Genomic DNA, 17,865 nt, shown 5'->3' with positions numbered 1-17,865 from the left:
CCTGTCTTGTTTGCCATCGTGGTGTAAACGACGTCGAGGATCATGGCTGACACTCAGCGGAGTCCTGCTTATCTCCAAGTTCATCACAACCAGGCATATCATGCATGAGTCAACGCGGCCCTGTCGTGTTGGCCTTGTGCTTCTCGAAGTCAACTGTCATCTTGACATTAGCCTGGGGTTGGGTTAACATTGTGCTTCTTGGCATTGATATCGACGACTCTCCCAGGTCTCCTGTCAGGTTATTCGAGGAGCGGTGATCCCACCATGGTGTTGTCGGTGGTTTTAAGCTTAATCGTCGTTTCCATGTTGTAAGACGACGACATCATATTCCGTTTTGAGATCCCCCGAGGTTAAGTACAACATTTACACTACTATGCATAGTACACTACAAACGTGGGTAGCTTCATATGATCGACGGCACGTCACAAAGGCGCCCACCCATGCCGCCACGCCTTACTCACCCTTGGACTGTCCTCGGGTTCTACCGGCCAAAAGAAATTTTTTGGAAGTCATGAAGAGCAGAACGGCCCGCCATCAACACCTCTGCCGAGAGAAGAAGAAAAAACGGTCAGCGTGATACTTCCATCTCACAGAAAACTAGGATTTTATGCTGGTATGAGTGCTAATCTTCTGTAGGTGTTTGTCTTTTGCCACTGATCTACACCATCGACGAACTCACAACAATTAGCCTTTTCTTTCCCCGGCAGAGGTCAAGATCTATGGCTGCAAGGATCTTGTGTGCGACATCTCCGATTCAAGCCAGAACACATGAGCCAAGCAGAGCTCCGGTCTGGACCTGCGTAAGGGGGTACGACTTTGAGAGCACGCAAGCGGCTCTTTAGACATAAGAGTTGCCCAAACCCTCCGTGTTCACAAAGTGTGGCTATGATACTCGGTTAAACAACTGTCTTATAGGAGTCCTCAAGCTGCTGGCACCTGAAGATACGCGTGCCAGTTAGGTGGATAGAGTACCCGTATCTCATGCATCACTTCAAGACTGTATCTCCAGCCAGCCCCAGCCCTTCGTTTCTATATCATGTCTCGCGCTTATTAGCCGACGACCCCATCCACTTCGTGGCGCCTCTCACAACATCAATGTTCGGAAGGATTTCTATGGTTACCTCAACATGCAGTGTCTAGAATCCCCCAATGTTCCAGCATGGAAATGCTTAGGACAGCCATCGACACCGACATACAAGCGAATGGATTCACTTAAAAACATTTACCAAATATGGCATCTGACACAACGCCAGTAGGCTTCCACCATCACAGCAGTTAACTGGAGTAATCCGAGTCAAATCTGCTCCTGGTGGTCAGTCTCCAAGGGGCTGATAACGAAGCCCCTTGTATCACGTACGATACATGAAAGGGTCTATCCGTTTCAACTGCCGGACACCGATGTCAACTCGTACCAACGGGTATCACTGAGGTTCATAAGGCCACTCTCGTACTCAACTAATGCTGACTTGCGGTAAGCAACCCATTCGGGAAGCTCAAACGCGGAGAGAATCGCACAATGGGACCAATCATACCTTGGGTGTCACAGAACTAAACGCTCCGGGTCGGGGGCTTAGGATGCACAAGTGCCACGCTGGTTTCGCTTCTGACATATATATCTAGATCACACCCGCTCATCACTGCCGCCGAAGCGATCTCTTCCAAGCTTTGCTGCCGAATCTCGATGCCGGAATCTGAGTGCTGCCCTGGTGTATCCTCAAGATCAACTTCTGCAGACAGCCATCTCGAAGAAAGCGACAACAAAGATATCCGGGATCGATTGCCGTTCACCAACATGACATGAGAAGTATGACTGACTACCTTACTATATAATCTCACTCGTATGATTAAGAATCTACAGACCCCCCTTTGGTACCAAGAACTCGACGACGCCGTCATCACGGCACCATCACCACCACCACCAGAAGAAGAAGCAAGCAAGCGAATCCATCCCGCTCCCACTTACCGAATTTTCGCACCTGGTCACCCCCGCATAGCCGGACGGGAGTAACATCAGCAAAGCGAAAAGCGCTGCAGTCAAGTAGTAGCCGCACCACGGGGAAACAACGCCGCAATGCTGCGTTGCTGTGTGGCTGAAAAACACTAGGCATTTTCGATCACGCTCGAGCACACCTAACAACCTCACATCGTGTATCGAAACCAACACCGGCTGTTCAATAATCACCAAACAGATTTGTTCGCTACAAAGCATGCAAACTGATCACTTCAAATTCCTATTTCGACGACCGGCTCGCCAGGATAGCAAATTCTGCCTACCTCCAAGCTGTCATGATTACTGCCATATCTAACGCATGGTAGCAGTAGGATTCAAGCCCCAAGCCACTTGATGTGCGGGATGCAGATTTCTTGAAGGATTCACCAGGGGCATGGAAATCTTGAATTCCGCCCAGCGATCGAAGATCCAGTCGAAACGTCATTGTGCTTGTCAGGCAATTGGATGCATGACTGGCTCCTTCGCTCCTTTCCGCTTCTTTAGGTAATTTTCTTTTGAATGTCAGCCGCACCTGCTTTGGACACTCGACATATTTCACATGATTGCTTACTCGAACCTGCCGCTGGAGCAAAGATCGATAGTTCGACCATGCAAGGAAGCAGCATTTTTCACATCAATCTCGTCCTCCATCGTCACGCCTCTCGTTCACGCCAACTTCATCCGTCACCTGCAACCCTTGAACTTGATTTCACACTCCCAGATTCCTTTCATCAGTTCACCTGTTCATCTTGCAACCCGAGATTGAGTCTTGTATTCTTTCTCCTCTTCTTCCGCCCTTTCAATGTTTCTTTCTTCATCACCACCAAGTCTACTTCACCGGACCGATCGCACGTTATGCATCTGCAGGCAGCCCGGCCTATGAAAGCATGGGGTTGGGGAACAGGAGTGGTTTGTGCGTGCTTGTGATGATTCTATTCTGAAGAATGCTAACATTCACAGCTGATTATTTCTGAACGCCGTGACGCCATTGTCCTTTTACCTTCCAACGTCTTTTCCTTTCCCATATCCTCTATCCTCCATGAAGTCTTGAACACAGACCTTCGAGAACATACTACCCAGCATCGTGATTCTCGTTATGTCTAAACTGGTGACACGTTCTTCCACTGACCATCTTCTAAGGACCGCAAGGATCATAGCCTACACACCGGGGAAGGTGATGTTAGCATATATTTTCACCGACACTCATCTTGTTCAGTGCACCAAGAGCCTGATAAAGACTTACCATAGCGGCAAAGAACACCCTTTGCCTTGAACTCCCAATCAAGGGACATCCTGCAGGCCAGTGCCTGGCCCTTGACAGTCCCGAAATAGAACTCCATGATTCTATAGTGCTTGCGCTCGGTGGGGACGGCAGCTCTTTCCTGGGCCTCCAGCTGGACCTCTGGCTCAGCAGAAGCTGGCTTGGCTCGCTCTCGCCAATTATTTGATGCCAGGGCTCGACTCTGGCGCTTCTCGGGTGCAGGAGCAGGCGCTATGGGAATAGGAGCAGCGGGATTGGCGGGAGGTTGTCCTCCACACACATGTACATCGCGATATTCCTCCGAGAGCACGAGGATCTTCTCAAGGTCGAAACGGCACTTCGTGCGGAAGTACGACAGGAGGAACTCCTCGTTGACGATGTCCGACGGTCCTTCAACCTGAATAACCCTGGTCACATGTTCTCTGTCGGTACAGGGAGCTGCCTTGACCTGGTTCCACACCACGTTTACGGGTAGACGTCCGAGGATGCGTCCAGGACGGGCAACGGTACCGCCCCAGCGGACGGCCGGGTTGTCCCGGGTAGAAAAACGGTTGTAGAACCGCTCTGTACATCATAGATATCATTAGTGTCTGGAAGAGGAGTACGATGGGTGGTTGGAGGATGCTTACCTGCAGCGGCTCTCGTGAAGAAGACAATTGCAGCCGCAGCTCGTGAGTGGCTGTCTCCTCTTGGCGAGATATGCAGCGAGTAGACCTTTCCGATGTTACGGATATCGTCAAAAATCTGTCGCACCGTAATGTCGATAGGTAGTCCCGTAATGTAGAGTGAACAATTGAGGTTGTCAGGGATATTTGCTGACCGGTTCCTCTCGTTTGTTGCATCTCCCATGTAATTTTCTGAGAAGCCCAGCGCTCTCCGCGCTTCCTTCTCTTCCTCGGTAAGAGGACCACGCTCGACGACGACAGCGTCCATAGGACGGAACTCGCGCCGGCCACTTCCAGTGGCACCAAGGGAGGAACCCGCCTGGGGATTGTTCTGGGAACTGTTGTGTGAACTCATTTCGAAGAGAAATATATAATGCGGATGTTTGATCGTTGAACTACTAGTCAGTTAGCGTTCGTTTCAACACCGAAGCCGGTCGGTTAATAGCAGTGGCATAACTTCATCGTCATCACCAACCAAAGATTGATTACTTACTATGATTGCTGCTTTGCTTCGATTCCGCTGTTTTTGCTTAGCTTGAGAGCAAAAAACTGTTATCCTTCCTAACTGATCTGCAGAAAAGGAACGTCCTAGAATGGAGTTGCGGACGTGGCAGTTGCTGATGAATATCGAATTTTGTCAATCGAGAATGTGAAGATGATGATGATTGATGGGTCTGTCACTGCTTTGCATATGTTTACGAGACAGCTCGTTGAGAGTCCCAAATTGCCAGTTTGCCTGTAACTTGAAAACCCAAAGTTGATGATGGTTGAACAGGAGAAGAGGGACGAGAACTGCTGATCCAGGAGTATATTTTATACCCAAATTCCATGGTTCCCACAATTTGAAATCGGCAGGTGAATGCGAGAACCAAATGGGCGTATCGTGAATGGTATAGGCATGGGATGAAAGCTCTTGGTGCCCATTCTGGACAGTGAATTGTAGTTTTCCGAAATTCTTGGTGGAGTTCCAGCCGCTCAGAAGGCCAAAGAATTTCTTGGACATCGAAAACGGATGGGATGAGAGCTTTTGATGCTCATTCATGGCAGTGAATTGTTCTTTTTTTTTTTTTTGGAATTCTTGGTGGAGTTCCTGCCCTTCAGAAGGGCAAAGAACATTCTTGGACGTGGTGAAGGCCACTTCGTGGCGTTTATACGAACGAAAATGTTGGAAGGAGCAGTGGGAAAGTTGCGATGAAAGATGAAATCTTCTCAAAAGGACGCGTGAAGGGCTATTTTTCATTGAAGCTGTCCAGTAGGTCAAGATGACAAAACCTGAAATGCTCGTTTGGTATCCTCTTCTCGTCGTGAGTGAAATCCGTAGCGCGTATGAGGATCCCCGGACCTTAACAGCTTTTCTGCCCCTGCCTCAGCCCAGCCCGCCGGCGTTTTGCTCTCCGTATACCTTGTTGGAGGGTATTGCGAATCCCATCTCTCCTACCATGGATGTGGATGTCGAGTCCAATCTGCGCTTGGTCTCGACTCGACATTCAAGGCTCGAAGGGGGCTAGCCAGTCAAGAGGGCATAACCATTCTTCCATTTTGTTAAGGTGATGTTCAGTACGATCTGGAGGCAATGCCACTTCTGTAGGACATGAATCTGGCACGATTTATCCTTACTAGGTAGTCCTGCTACCAATGTAGATTTTAAGCGACTGCTCGGCTGTCTGGTGGCTCTTGGTCGCTCTTGCTGGGAAGCTTTGGTCTGCACAAATTTCAGTCAAAGTTGCTTAGAAATGGAGGCAGTCTGGCCGCCCGTGTGACGTAGCCTCAGTGGTCATTTTGCTCTGGTTCTCGCTATTACGTTCATTATAAGGAAGGAACGACTACCGAGAAAAGTTGATTACAATAAGAGATCCATGCGCTAACAAACTTGCAACTGCCAATTTCCTAAAGAGCCGTCAACCAGGGCTGTCATATCGAGACACAAACCGAACCGTGTCATCGAATGGGTCTCTGAAGACAACCCTATAGCCTCCAGTTTTCCAACCTTGTGTTGAGGTCCTCTTCCCCCGGCTTTCGCCGTGGTCATTCAACAAGAGTAGCCGCTTTTGTCGCTTGCCGATGTGAATGATGTGTTGGTTCCGGTGTTAAGCCAGTCGGGTTACTAATAAATACCGGGTTGATCATGAAGAGCGTGTTCATCATAGAAAGTGGGCTCATCTTAATCGGAGAAGCTGTCTACATCAGATTACTTGGGATCCGACGAAGTCCAGACTATTGTGTGACTTGCAAGACAGCCAAATTATAACCAGATTCGCCCCCAATCCACTAGTCATATGCAAAGATAATGTTTTTTGAGATGAAACAACGATCTCTGTTGAGAACCTCCTCCAGACAGGTTTGGGTTTGTGGTGGTCCGTCAGGTGCTTGCGACGATATCGTCGACCTCACGGAGGAAGATCAGGAGCGACTCCTCGCCGTTGGCAAATCCGACCTGATCGGAGGAAACTTGATCAGTCGCTCTATTGCCGTTCATCGTCTCCGAAACGAACTCCTCGGGCTGGCGGAGGAGCACCAGAGTGCCACCATCCTATACAACGACACCAAAGAGGCCCTCGGTCGTCTCTACAACCAAGTTAGTCACGCCCGTTTCAACTACGTCCGCAAGGTCACCTACTCGGAGTTGCCCATGGTCAAGGGCATTCGCAATCAGGATGTGAAGACGATCAGTGTCTGGAAGGAAGAGGGCGATGCTTCGGACTGGAAGAGTCACCTCCCGGCTCGTTCCACCCTTTTGGCCTGCCGCATGGCCAACGTATCCAACAGTCTCCCCGAGCAAGTGACTGATTGCCTCTTCCGCCTTGGCATGGCTCACCTTGCCGAGATTCGCCCAATGCAAGCGAGGGACTTGGTACGGTTTGTCTTAAAATCACCGTTGCGGGCCATGTATTTTTAGTCGCATTGTCGGCTCACGCCGAACAGCCCTGATGGACGATTGAAGTGAGTAATTTGATGCAGAATTCACCGTCTGCTGTGACGATTCAGAGTTATAATGGAAGGTCATGTGGGGAAAAAAATAGGAAAAAGAAACAAAAAAAAAAAAAAAAAAAAAGGAGAGAGAAAAAGAGAGACAAACAATATGTTAGCAAGAACAACTTTATGCATGATGAGTACGCGGCAGACTATTAGAACATGGACTTGATCATTAAAAAGGAGGAAGGACCGCAAGGCTGTTGCGCAAGGGTTCCAAACACCTCAGTAGCTGAAAGATATATGGTTGGAAGATTTTTTTTTATTTTTTTTTTTTTTAAAAAAAAAAGACAGGGAAACTGTCGATACTCGAATTCTTGGGGAAGAAAACTCTTGGTAAAGAAAACTAGAAAGACAAAGTGCCCGTTATTAATCATGGGATTCATCTTACTGCCGGTCAAGCTCTACATACTCAATAAATATGGCTGGATGTTAAAGGAATCTGCAGACACAAAGGACGGTTACGCTTCTTTATACTTTTTGCGGAAGACTCTTCCTTCTTACTCATCTGCTCCTTCGATCGAAGTTTGCTTGTTCTATGACAACAGTTCTGCCCCTTAGTTTGCGAGTGACTCTCCAGTTCGACCTGACTAGGGTTGACTCTAAATTTCATTTGTGGGTGTCATCCACTGACTCCATTCCAGTCACAACGGGCTTCAAAAGAGCAAATTCAGAGAGCTTTGCTGACAGTTGAGGCAGAACACGAGGTAAAGGAAAGCAAAGAATTAACTCTTTGGGTCAAAAACTACGGAGAGAAATCGAGAGAAGAAGAGCCTGATGCTTTACCGGAATGACTTCCTTAACGGTAGTAATTGCTTCCTGAATCCGCTTCATGGAGCATCGATCGAAAGTGACGAAGGTAGAGATGAAGATCACATAACACTCCGTAAAGAAAGATTAATTAGCGCTCGGCCATCTCTTGGACTCGTGGGCACAAGAAGTGTGTTGATTGTCCTAAGCTAAGAACGAGAAAGGAAAAGAATTGTAGAGGGTTAAAATATATAGTAGTAGCGCCCTAATGGGCCCCACATATGACCGAGCAATTCGGGCAGGCCCAATACCAGTAAATAGCAGTCTGGACGCTCCATACTATACTACAATACCCCCCCGTAGCCCGAAACGGCTCTATAGACTTATCCTTCCTCTTACTCTTATTAATTAAGGTATAATCTTTACTAATTGCCCTTTTCCAATCTAAAGTGGGCCCTTTCTCTCTATCGGTTAGTACAGCCAATTAGACTCGTCTAAAATTTTTTAGCGTCCGTATTAAGACGGAAAGCCGTTTAGCATTCAAACTCCTACTTAGGGGTAAAATACTAGCTAAAATATTGCTAATTTAACCCTTCTACTATAAGAGTTATTATTACCCTCAATAATCTATCCGTACTTCCTAAAATAGTTTAGAAAGTTCTAATTAAATTATATAGTCTACTTCAAACTACTTTACTATTACTAACCCCCCCCGGGGTGCTATAGGGACGCCCGTAGTATAGCGGTTTGTGTAGGACGTTTATAGCCGCTACTAATATAAGTTCGAGAGTTCGTGCGTTTAATTCCCTATTTGTAATTTATCTTTTCTTTAAACGTTCAATTATTATACTACTAACTTTAAAGACTTTCAAATTCCTCTTATCTTCAAATCTTAGTATTAACTACATGTATAGCCAATCTGGGGAATAGGAAACGTAAGACCGCCGTAAGACGTACTATTTTTCGGTACTATTAACGGTTACTTTGTAAAAGGGTATACTATAAAGTATTTAATTAGGGTATATAAAATAAATTGAATTAAATTCCTTTCTTTTTATTTAAAGATTATTCAATTTAATTCCTTTTTTTACTTCCAATCCTTCTTTTACCCAAAATTCGTTCAAACCTATAATATTAATCTTTACTCAAATTTAAATTATCTAATAAAAGAGGTATATTTATTTACTTTTAAAAGTTTTATTAATCTATTTATAATTATATCTTCTCCCTTAATATAAATAATTTTAAATTCTTTTACTTTAACCTATTCGATAATCTACTTAAAGCGAACATCTATACAGCGGTTGTAACTTAGAATTTTTCGATTTAATACCCGGTCTCTAATATTCTTATTGTCCATATATAATACTTTCAAAGATAGTTATTTGTAACCAAGTTCTTCTATTATTTAAGAGATCTATTATAGTAATTTTGCCGTTAGAATAAGATTAGTAAATTCTACTTCGGTTATACTAGTAGTGACGAAAACTTACTTCTTCGACTTCTAATATACTAATCCTCCTATAATAAAAATAATATATCTTTTAGTACTATGACGGGTTATTAGGTTATTAGTAAATAAAATATCGCTAAATATTTTTAAATTTATATTCGATAGCGATATTTTACCTTCTAAAGTTATTCTTATATTAGTATATTTCGTTAAGTATCGAAATAAATATTTCAATATTAATATTAATCTTGTAGTTGGTCTGGCATTGGCTTCGTAAAGCTTATTAACTGTGAAAGTGATGTCCGGTCGGGTACCTATCGATAAATAATTGAGGCTGCCGGTCTTCTTAATGTATAGTTTCTATTACTCCGGCAATTTATTACCAATTTTATAATCTCCTACTTTTATATTATTCGGCCAGGGTATATTAACACTATAAAGATCCTTATAATTAAATTTCTTTAATAAGGTTCTAATATAGCAAATTTGTAAGATGAATACTATCTTTTCGTTTCGATCTCTGTTGATATTAAAGCCTAAGAATATTTTTACCTCCCTTAAATATTTAAGTTTAAAATGCCGGAGGAGCTGGTCTTTAATTTCGAAGATGATAGTCGTGGATGGTGCTATAATAAGGAAGTTATCGATATATAAGACCAATAATGCTTCTTTCTTTCTATTGCTAAATAGGTAAGTATCGTTACTTATTAGTTCAAACCCTATATCTTTCAATATAAGTAGAAATATTTAAAATTAATAGAAAGGACTACTCTTAAATCTATATAGAATTCTTTTTAGTAGGTAAATTAAGCATTGAAGCCCCCTTTATCCTTTTTCTAATCCGGTAGGCTGTTCTATATAATATACTTTTCCTTCTAAAATTTATATATTTAAGAACGCGGTGTTAAAGTTAAATTAGTAATATTTAAGGTCTAGGACTGCTATAGTAGCTAAAAAGATCTTTACGCTCGCTACGTTAATTATAGCCGTATAAACATCCTCTATATCCTAAGATCCTTGTTTAAAATTACTATAAACAACCTATTGTACTCTAGGTTCCTTTATTTTTAAATTATAATTGTCCTTTTCATTATATACCCACTTCCTAGGAAGAATATCTATACTTCCCTTAAATAGTACTAATTCGTAAATTTCTTTCTCTTCTAAAGTTCGAAGCTGCTTTTCTATAACTAGTTTTTAGTATATTACAAAATTAGCCAATTTTTATACTTTTTTATAATTCTTGGGAATTCTTTCTTAAAGATTATATTCTACTTTTATTACTATTAAATATAGGAGTTCAATATCTATTTCCATTAATCCTCTTTCCCAAAGACTAAAGTAGAAGATTAGAACATTTCTAATCGGTTTGTTATTGCTATTAATTATAATTTATTATTTAGTTAATATACTTGGTTGTAGTGCGGCTTATTTTCTTAATTTTTCGGTTTTTATTAAGGATATTATTGGTATATTTGTGGTTTGATTTGTTACCGGATCCTTTTCTATTATTCTATTCTATTCCTAATTCCTTATTTGAGTTGAGTCTTTTAGTAGCTTCGATAGGGTATTAATTATAAGATTTAGAAATAACCACCTTATATTTCTTCGTAATAGAATTAAGTCTTTTTTATCCAAGTTATTTAGATTTACGAAGGGGGAATAATCGAAAGGTTCGAATTTATCCTTATTCTCTAAATTAATAAATAATTAAAACTAATCATCCTATTCAATTAAGTTAACTACGTTATTAGCCGGTATCGCTCTCTAAAATACCCGAAGTTGTATTTTAGTATTTAATTATACAGAGTTATTTAGAGGCTCGGAGTCTCTTATTCCTATAATAGATTATTAATTTTCAATAGGAGTTTGAGGTTTAGTAGGGGTCTGGGTTTAGATAGATAGTAATAGTATTAGTATTTATAGGGCTTCTAGTACTAGAATCCGTAACAGCGTTAGAAATTTTAGATTTAGAGCCGGTAGAAATTCTAGACCTAGGGCTAATATTATATTAAGTAAAGGTATCGGTAATCCTAATTGTTCTATAAATTTTAAGCTTAAAGTTTTATCTATAATTGGCTAAATATATTCCTCCTCCTTTCTTTCTTTCTCTTCTATATTTTTCACTTTAACTCCCTTCCTTAGAGGTATTTCTATAGGCTTAGGTTTATTTATTATAATCCAAGCTTCTTTCCCGCTCTTCAAAACCTTATTAATATCTTTAATTAACTAATCCGAAAATACTACTATATAATTAATAGCCTATTCCTCTAATAACTAGTCTTCTTCTAATTCCAGAAAGTATACCGTACTAGTTTTAATAAATTACTTATACTCCGGGTCCTAAATATAGAAGATCCTCCTATTCAGATCGGCATATCCTACTAAATAGCCTCTTCTCGAATATATAACAAATTTATCGCCCTAAACTCGTCTCTACTTCTTAATATAGTAATATACTATATAATAGTACGTTCTAAAATATTTAATATTAGGTTTAGAATTCAGGATGTCTATAATTCGACTAAGAACCTTATATAAACTAATATACTTATTATTAGCCTTTATCGGAAAAAAATTTATAATTTTTACTATTAAATTTACAATTAATAATTATAATTCTATTAGAATATTATACTAGATGATTATAACCCTTACTTTCTCTATCATCGCCCTTCCTACTCGTTCTAGAACGCTATTCATCTATAGGGTATATACTAGTATTTTTATAACTTCAATACCCTCCTATCTTGCCTATACAATAATCTTATCCTTTTAGAAATCCTTAGAACCGAAGCCAAATTCTATTCCTCTATCTAAACTAATAACTTTCACTTTTAAACCTATTTAAAGCTCTACCTATTTTTTCCATTCTTTAATCGTATTAAAACCCTCGCCCTTATTTCTTATACCCTTAATTTAATAAAAGCTTAATACTATATATATAAAGTAAATAATATACCTTATACCTAAATAACCAACTATATTATAATTCTATATATTAACCCTTACAAATTCTAAAGGTATAACTACTACTAAATTTAAAACTCTATAGACTACATCGATTGATTTATTTTGAAGGTAAGCGTTGTATTCTCTCCTCCTAATATTAATTAATTTAATATTAGCATCTTTATAGGCTTTTATAACCTATTCTCTCCCTATATATATAAGCCTACGATATATAGTATTATAATTAATAATTACTATTAGGGCTAGTCTAGGTACCTAAACTCTATATTTCTCGTCGATATCTAATAATAGTATAATTAACAATACCGGCAGGTTCGTTACCTAATTATATTAAATTTCTTATGTCCTTTTAAGGACGATTTTATTAATTTCTATTAACTATACTATACCACTATTTAGAAGACCCGTTATTGTAATTAAATTAATTAGTATTGAAGGGTAAAGTATAGCGTCTTTAATTTTAATTATTATTCTTTTCCCCATTATAGTAAGGAGATCCAGTTCTACTATACTAATATAATAAAATCTAATCTTTCTATTATTGCCGATTTAATATATAATTAGTCTAGGTAGGGGATATAGTTCTATAAATTATTTAATATTATTAAATATATTAGAACTACTTCTACTATTAAATAATATTATATTTCGTATTATAATTATTACCTTAGGAATTTATTAAACTTTAACGAAATTATATTGAACGTTATCTATTTAATAAATAACTGGTTCTAAAATTGTTAGGAGCTTTAGTGAAAATCCTCTTTATCCTAATTATTATTAAAAGATAATCTTCTAAAACCAAACAATAGATTGGAATTAATACTAAAAGCCGTAGGCGGATTGTTAATATTAGTATTATTACCTACAACAACTGCAATAGTACCATTATTCTTCTTAAAAATCGTCGCCTTTATCTTATTCTTCTAAGTATCCAGCGTTTTATTAAATTTATACTACTAGCAGTCCGGAGTTCTAGGGATTTAATAATAGCCGCAAGGGTAATATTTCAAACCTTTAAAGATCCTCTTTTAATAAATATTATAATTAATATACTTTAGGCTACCATCTTCCTTAATCTTAATCTCCCTAACTACATCCTTAATATTAATTTTAACTTTTACTATAATTATATTAGTATAATTCTTCTAAGTATTAATTAGAGTAAATAAGCGAGCTAGAAAAGAGATAATTGTTAGTTCGTTCTTATTTATATTTGCAGCCTATAGTATAGCTTTAGTAGGGAACAAGTGCTTAATAGTATTAAAAAAGTTAGTAAATTCGACTATATTATCGATCTTATAACTAACATCCTTCACACACTTACGCAACACTTACTAATACATTAAGAAGGCCTTCAAAATAGTGAAGGATACATACTTAATAGTTTAATATTTATTAAAAATATTATTCTTAGCTTCGTTAGTAATATTAAAAATACTACTCTTAATAAAGTCGAATAGGTATTTAGGGTCGTTATTATCTTCGTCCTATCCGTTAATAGATAAGGTATTTTGAATTTTCTTATTATAAATTGTAGAATAGATAATAGTTATTACCTTAGTATAGTCTATTTACTACTAAAAATAGCGTTTTTTATCCTCCGCCTTAATTGTATTATTAATAGCGGGTTTAGTAATATTGGAAGTGATATAGTATTTAATACTTTATAATACAAATTTAACCTTTAAAGTACGAACCTAAATTTTAAAATTAGATTCGCCCTTTAAGGAAATTAGAGTAACTATATTAAAAAATATAATATTACTATCTTTATTATTATTAATATTTAAATTAGTAGTATATTAAGTTTCTTAGTAATTTGTATTCTTATTTATTAATATCGTAATAGTATAAAGGTAAACGTATTTCAAACTACCTACAATTTTCATTAATCTTATCGCTTAATAAATCTATTCTTTTATTTTTATTTTACTACTTAATAAAGATTCTTAGGGATTTATAGAAAGAAAGAAGGGGACTCGTAAATAGTACTTATGTACAATATACACCCGATATTACAAAACTATAGTCTTAATTTACGCCCAATATCGTTTATCGTCTTGGTTCTGGTGATTCGCGCCCAATATCGTTCGTCTTCTTAATTTTAATTATTTTAATAAATAGCTACGCGCAGTATTACAATACAATAGATTACGTATAGAGGGCTTATAACCTTTTAGATTCGTAGGCACAAGAAGTGTGTTAATTGTCCTAAACTAAGAACGAGAAAGGAAAAGAATTGTGGAGGGCTAAAATATATAGTGGTGGCGCCCTAATAGGCCCCACATGTGACCGAGCAATTCGGGCAGGCCCAATGCCAGTGAATGGCAGTCTGGGCGCTCCATACCACACCACAACACCATCAGATACGTATACAACGGGTGGGAGCATGCCGTAGGTTTGATGAAATCAGGACCGACGATGTTTATGTCATTTTGCCAATTGGAATAATGAAGTATCGACCATGATAAAATGTTCATATCGGCTGAACAACTTGTCCAATATCAACCTTGCGGCCTTTATGCCATAGGACTAAATGGAGAAGGACAGCTAAACTTAAACGTCGACGAAGAAAACCCCCAGTGAGCTCACCGGCTGAAGGGAAAAAAAAAAAAAAAAAAAAAAAAAAAAAAAAAAAAAAAAGATGGATACCCCCACGTTTCGTTGTGTTGTCGTCTCTGAAGGGTATTTCTCGTACACGGTTTCCCAGGCAATTGACTTTCACATGCCCAACACTGAGCCATACTTGAAACATCCCCCTTTGATCGACAGTGTCCAACGTACCTGAATCACGAAAAGTCTCCGCCAAGTTTGTTTGGATAAAACAGCAATTCACCGCGTGATGAATCCATCAAGGTTGTCGTCACGGCTTGGCATGCCTGCTAAGGATTTCCGTGGGAAACAGAGAGTCATCCTCTAAAAACTGACATAGTGACTCCCTCACATCAACTTTTGTTCTTCCCCAAATCATGATGACTGCTGGGTGAAAACAAAGATAACAGGCAGGCTCTACGTTTCCCCGAGCAAACTTGGGCGTCGTGGCACGCGACAGCTCGTCACGCAAGCCACGCTAGAAATGTCGGCAATTGAAGCGGTCCCGATGCAGCAACGCCGTAGCCCATCATTGAGTGTTCGCTCAACATTCCCCCGCTTGCCGGTCTCCGGCACCACATCACCGGTGACGGAAAACTTTCCCGCATCCTTCCCATGAAAGCTTTTACCCCAACCGGTCAAGACTTTCCGGAAGCGAACCAATGACTATGCGGCAAGTTGATGTGGTTAACCTTATTAAGTAGGACCGATTAGATAAGAAATAGTCCTTCTTACTGTATATTCGTTTCCACTGTCCGTCGAAAGTCCGGGGGTTTATTTTATGCTTATTTCCATGACTTCCCACGATCAACCGGCCGATCGTTTTGATGGTGTCTGTTTCCATTGTCAATATCAACAGCTAGAATAGCGAAAATGGCAAGGTCGATCGAGGCCGCCCCGGAGAGAAACGGAGCTTGGGGAGAGGAGAAAAGGGAGGCGGTACCTTGCAGCAAGCCGACTTCGGATGAGTCCATCACGAGCGATGACGCTGGGACTGTCGATGAGATCGTGCAAGACCAGCCACCAGCTCTTCCCTTTTCGAAGGCACGATGCATTGCCCTCGTGGCAACGGTTGCGGGAGCTAGTTTCCTGAATGTAAGTAGTTGAGTTGCCCTGGATATTTCTTGTGATGTTTTTGGTGCTGACCATCTTTGCAGACTGTATCTGGCCAAGCAGTGGTCATTGTCCTGCCAACAATCGGACGGCACTTGGACATACCAGATTCTCGGCTCCAGTGGGTGGTATCTGCGTATAATCTTGCATTCGGCTGCTTCCTTTTGCTTTGGGGCCGCATTGCAGACATCTACGGCAAACGCAAGATCTTCATCTGGGGTTCTGCTTGGGTAGCCATCACTACCGTCATTAATCCGTTCTTGCCAAACGAGATTGCGTTCGATCTTTTTCGAGGTCTGCAAGGCTTGGTATGTTTACCATACGACTTTTCATGAAAACATGAACACAAACTGACATACCTTGCGGGAAAGGGGGCGGCGGCGAATGTGCCAACCGCCATTGGTATTCTAGGAACCACCTTTCCCCCTGGGAAGGCAAAGAACTATGCTTTTAGCTGCTATGGTATGTTCCACCGCCGCGTGTTTGCAGTCGCACAAAAACTAACAGCTTGTCCAACGACGATAGCCGCTGGAGCGCCACTCGGCGCCGTCTTTGGCAATCTGGTCGCTGGGCTCATTGCCGAGTATGCGTCATGGAAATGGGTGTTTGGTGTAATAGCCATCCTCGCGGCCATCATCACCGTGGCAGCCATTTTCGTGATCCCGCCACCCAAGCATACTCTACACCAAGATGGAGCATCTGTTAAGGGATCCGTGGACTGGATTGGAGCGTTCTTGATTACAGCCGGCCTTCTTGTCCTCCTCTTCGCGCTCACCGAAGGCAATGTAGTCGGATGGAGGACTCCTTGGGTCTCGGTTCTGATTGTTGTTGCGGTTGCTCTGGTCGTTGTTTTTGTGCTCTGGCAGCAACATCTCGAGAAGACAGGCAAGCAGGCGCCGATCATGAAGATATCCATGTTCCACAGCAAGCGCTTCAGCGCGGCAATGCTGATCATGGGTCTGTTCTTCAGCAGCTTCAGTGGATGGTTGGTGTTTGCGACCTACTTCTACCAGGACTATCAAGGCCAATCCGTGATCCAGACAACACTTCGGTTCCTGCCAACCGGAGTCATGGGTCTGGTTTGCGCCTTTGTCGTTTCGCAGTTACTTTCCCGCGTGCCGACCTACATGATGCTGGCATCTGGCAACGCTTGTGTGGCCATCACTTGCATTCTCTTCGCCGCGCCGATCCCTCCCCATACATCGTACTGGGCATGGGCATTTATAGGTATGATTTTGTCTGTCATCGGCGCGGACACGGCATGGCCGTGTTTGATACTATTCACGAGCCACTCGCTCCCCCAAGCCGATCAGGCTCTGGGTGGCGCTCTTGTCAACGCTTGTGGGCAAATTGGTCGCGCGGTAGGGCTTGCTATTGCGACAGCCATTCAAACCGCGGTAATGGCGCAACAACGTGGTGTCAGTGTCGAAGACGCCGGGTACATGAAAGAGTGGGAAGACGCATCTCTGGCCGGTATCAGAGCCGCCAACTGGTTCCATATGGCGTTGGGACTCTGTTCGCTCGCTGTCGTGCTAATCGCCTTCCGAGGCTCGGGCATCATTGGGAAAATTCCTGCAGGCAACGTCAATAAAAACGAACAGTCAGCACAACCTGAAGCTAGACGAAAAGCAGCGGACGAGGAAATGGGGATCAGCGAATCTGATGACGCAAAAAGGACATCCAATTAAGTCAGCTTGGGTTTGATTTTTCTATGTTCTTTAAAAGATTGGCAAGGGCCTTCACTTCTTGTTGTTGAATTTGTGAGGTGCCTTGACAACAACGGGGTCACTTTGTGTACCTCTAGATTTGAAGATGATCTGCAAGTGTCGGCGCATTCTTGTCCGGTTCGGTTGGACGAAGCAGTGTGTCCAACGATAGTGCAGCGGTTTTCGGATCAAAGTTTGACGCCAAGTACGTTTGTTGTAGTTGCCGATGCAAGATGGATTCCCATCTACGTCAAGAATTAAGGGAAAGTTAGACAAGGACGGTCGCAACGGGGGTAATGAGAGGGCGAGATGACGGAGGTTCAAGTACAGGTTCGTTCCATCCCCACCTTCCCCGGACTTTCAGCTTGTAGCCTTGCGGTGGCAGGAAG

General features: G+C 41.3%; 4 protein-coding genes across 4 annotated transcripts; 3 read left to right on the top strand and 1 right to left on the bottom strand.

The window, feature by feature from the left end:
- Positions 1-3,183: 3,183 nt before the first annotated feature.
- On the bottom strand, positions 3,184-4,271 carry B0T23DRAFT_364498 (uncharacterized protein; the record flags this gene model as incomplete). The annotated part of the gene is made up of 2 exons (XM_062836341.1): positions 3,184-3,815; positions 3,881-4,271. 2 exons carry the CDS (start codon positions 4,269-4,271, stop codon positions 3,184-3,186), a joined length of 1,023 nt encoding a protein of 340 aa, XP_062690168.1.
- Positions 4,272-5,178: 907 nt separating this feature from the next.
- B0T23DRAFT_407218 (uncharacterized protein) lies at positions 5,179-5,424 on the top strand (the record flags this gene model as incomplete). Its single annotated transcript, XM_062839168.1, has 1 exon — positions 5,179-5,424. One exon carries the CDS (start codon positions 5,179-5,181, stop codon positions 5,422-5,424), a length of 246 nt encoding a protein of 81 aa, XP_062690167.1.
- Positions 5,425-6,203: 779 nt separating this feature from the next.
- Positions 6,204-7,045, top strand: B0T23DRAFT_398698 (uncharacterized protein; the record flags this gene model as incomplete). Its single annotated transcript, XM_062838378.1, has 3 exons — positions 6,204-6,772; positions 6,839-6,856; positions 6,970-7,045. 3 exons carry the CDS (start codon positions 6,204-6,206, stop codon positions 7,043-7,045), a joined length of 663 nt encoding a protein of 220 aa, XP_062690166.1.
- An 8,147-nt stretch (positions 7,046-15,192) lies between these two features.
- B0T23DRAFT_220913 (major facilitator superfamily domain-containing protein) lies at positions 15,193-17,601 on the top strand. The gene is made up of 4 exons (XM_062833729.1): positions 15,193-15,752; positions 15,815-16,078; positions 16,142-16,232; positions 16,296-17,601. The coding sequence occupies exons 1-4, from the start codon at positions 15,531-15,533 to the stop codon at positions 17,456-17,458; spliced, it is 1,740 nt and encodes a 579-aa protein (XP_062690165.1). The 5' UTR covers positions 15,193-15,530; the 3' UTR covers positions 17,459-17,601.
- The last annotated feature ends 264 nt before the right edge of the window (positions 17,602-17,865 follow it).

The sequence above is a fragment of the Neurospora hispaniola genome (genome assembly GCF_033458365.1).
Source record: "Neurospora hispaniola strain FGSC 10403 chromosome Unknown B0T23scaffold_7, whole genome shotgun sequence".
NCBI lineage: Eukaryota > Fungi > Ascomycota > Sordariomycetes > Sordariales > Sordariaceae > Neurospora > Neurospora hispaniola.
This window is presented reverse-complemented; position numbering and strand designations above follow the sequence as displayed.

Bases quoted from the DNA above. Each gene is read 5' to 3' on its own strand.
- B0T23DRAFT_220913 (XM_062833729.1), top strand. From the start codon at position 15,531: ATGGCAAGGTCGATCGAGGCCGCCCCGGAGAGAAACGGAGCTTGGGGA. The intron at 15,753-15,814 runs GTAAGTAGTTGA...CCATCTTTGCAG, and splicing joins CGGGAGCTAGTTTCCTGAAT to ACTGTATCTGGCCAAGCAGT. The intron at 16,079-16,141 runs GTATGTTTACCA...CTTGCGGGAAAG, and splicing joins TTCGAGGTCTGCAAGGCTTG to GGGGCGGCGGCGAATGTGCC.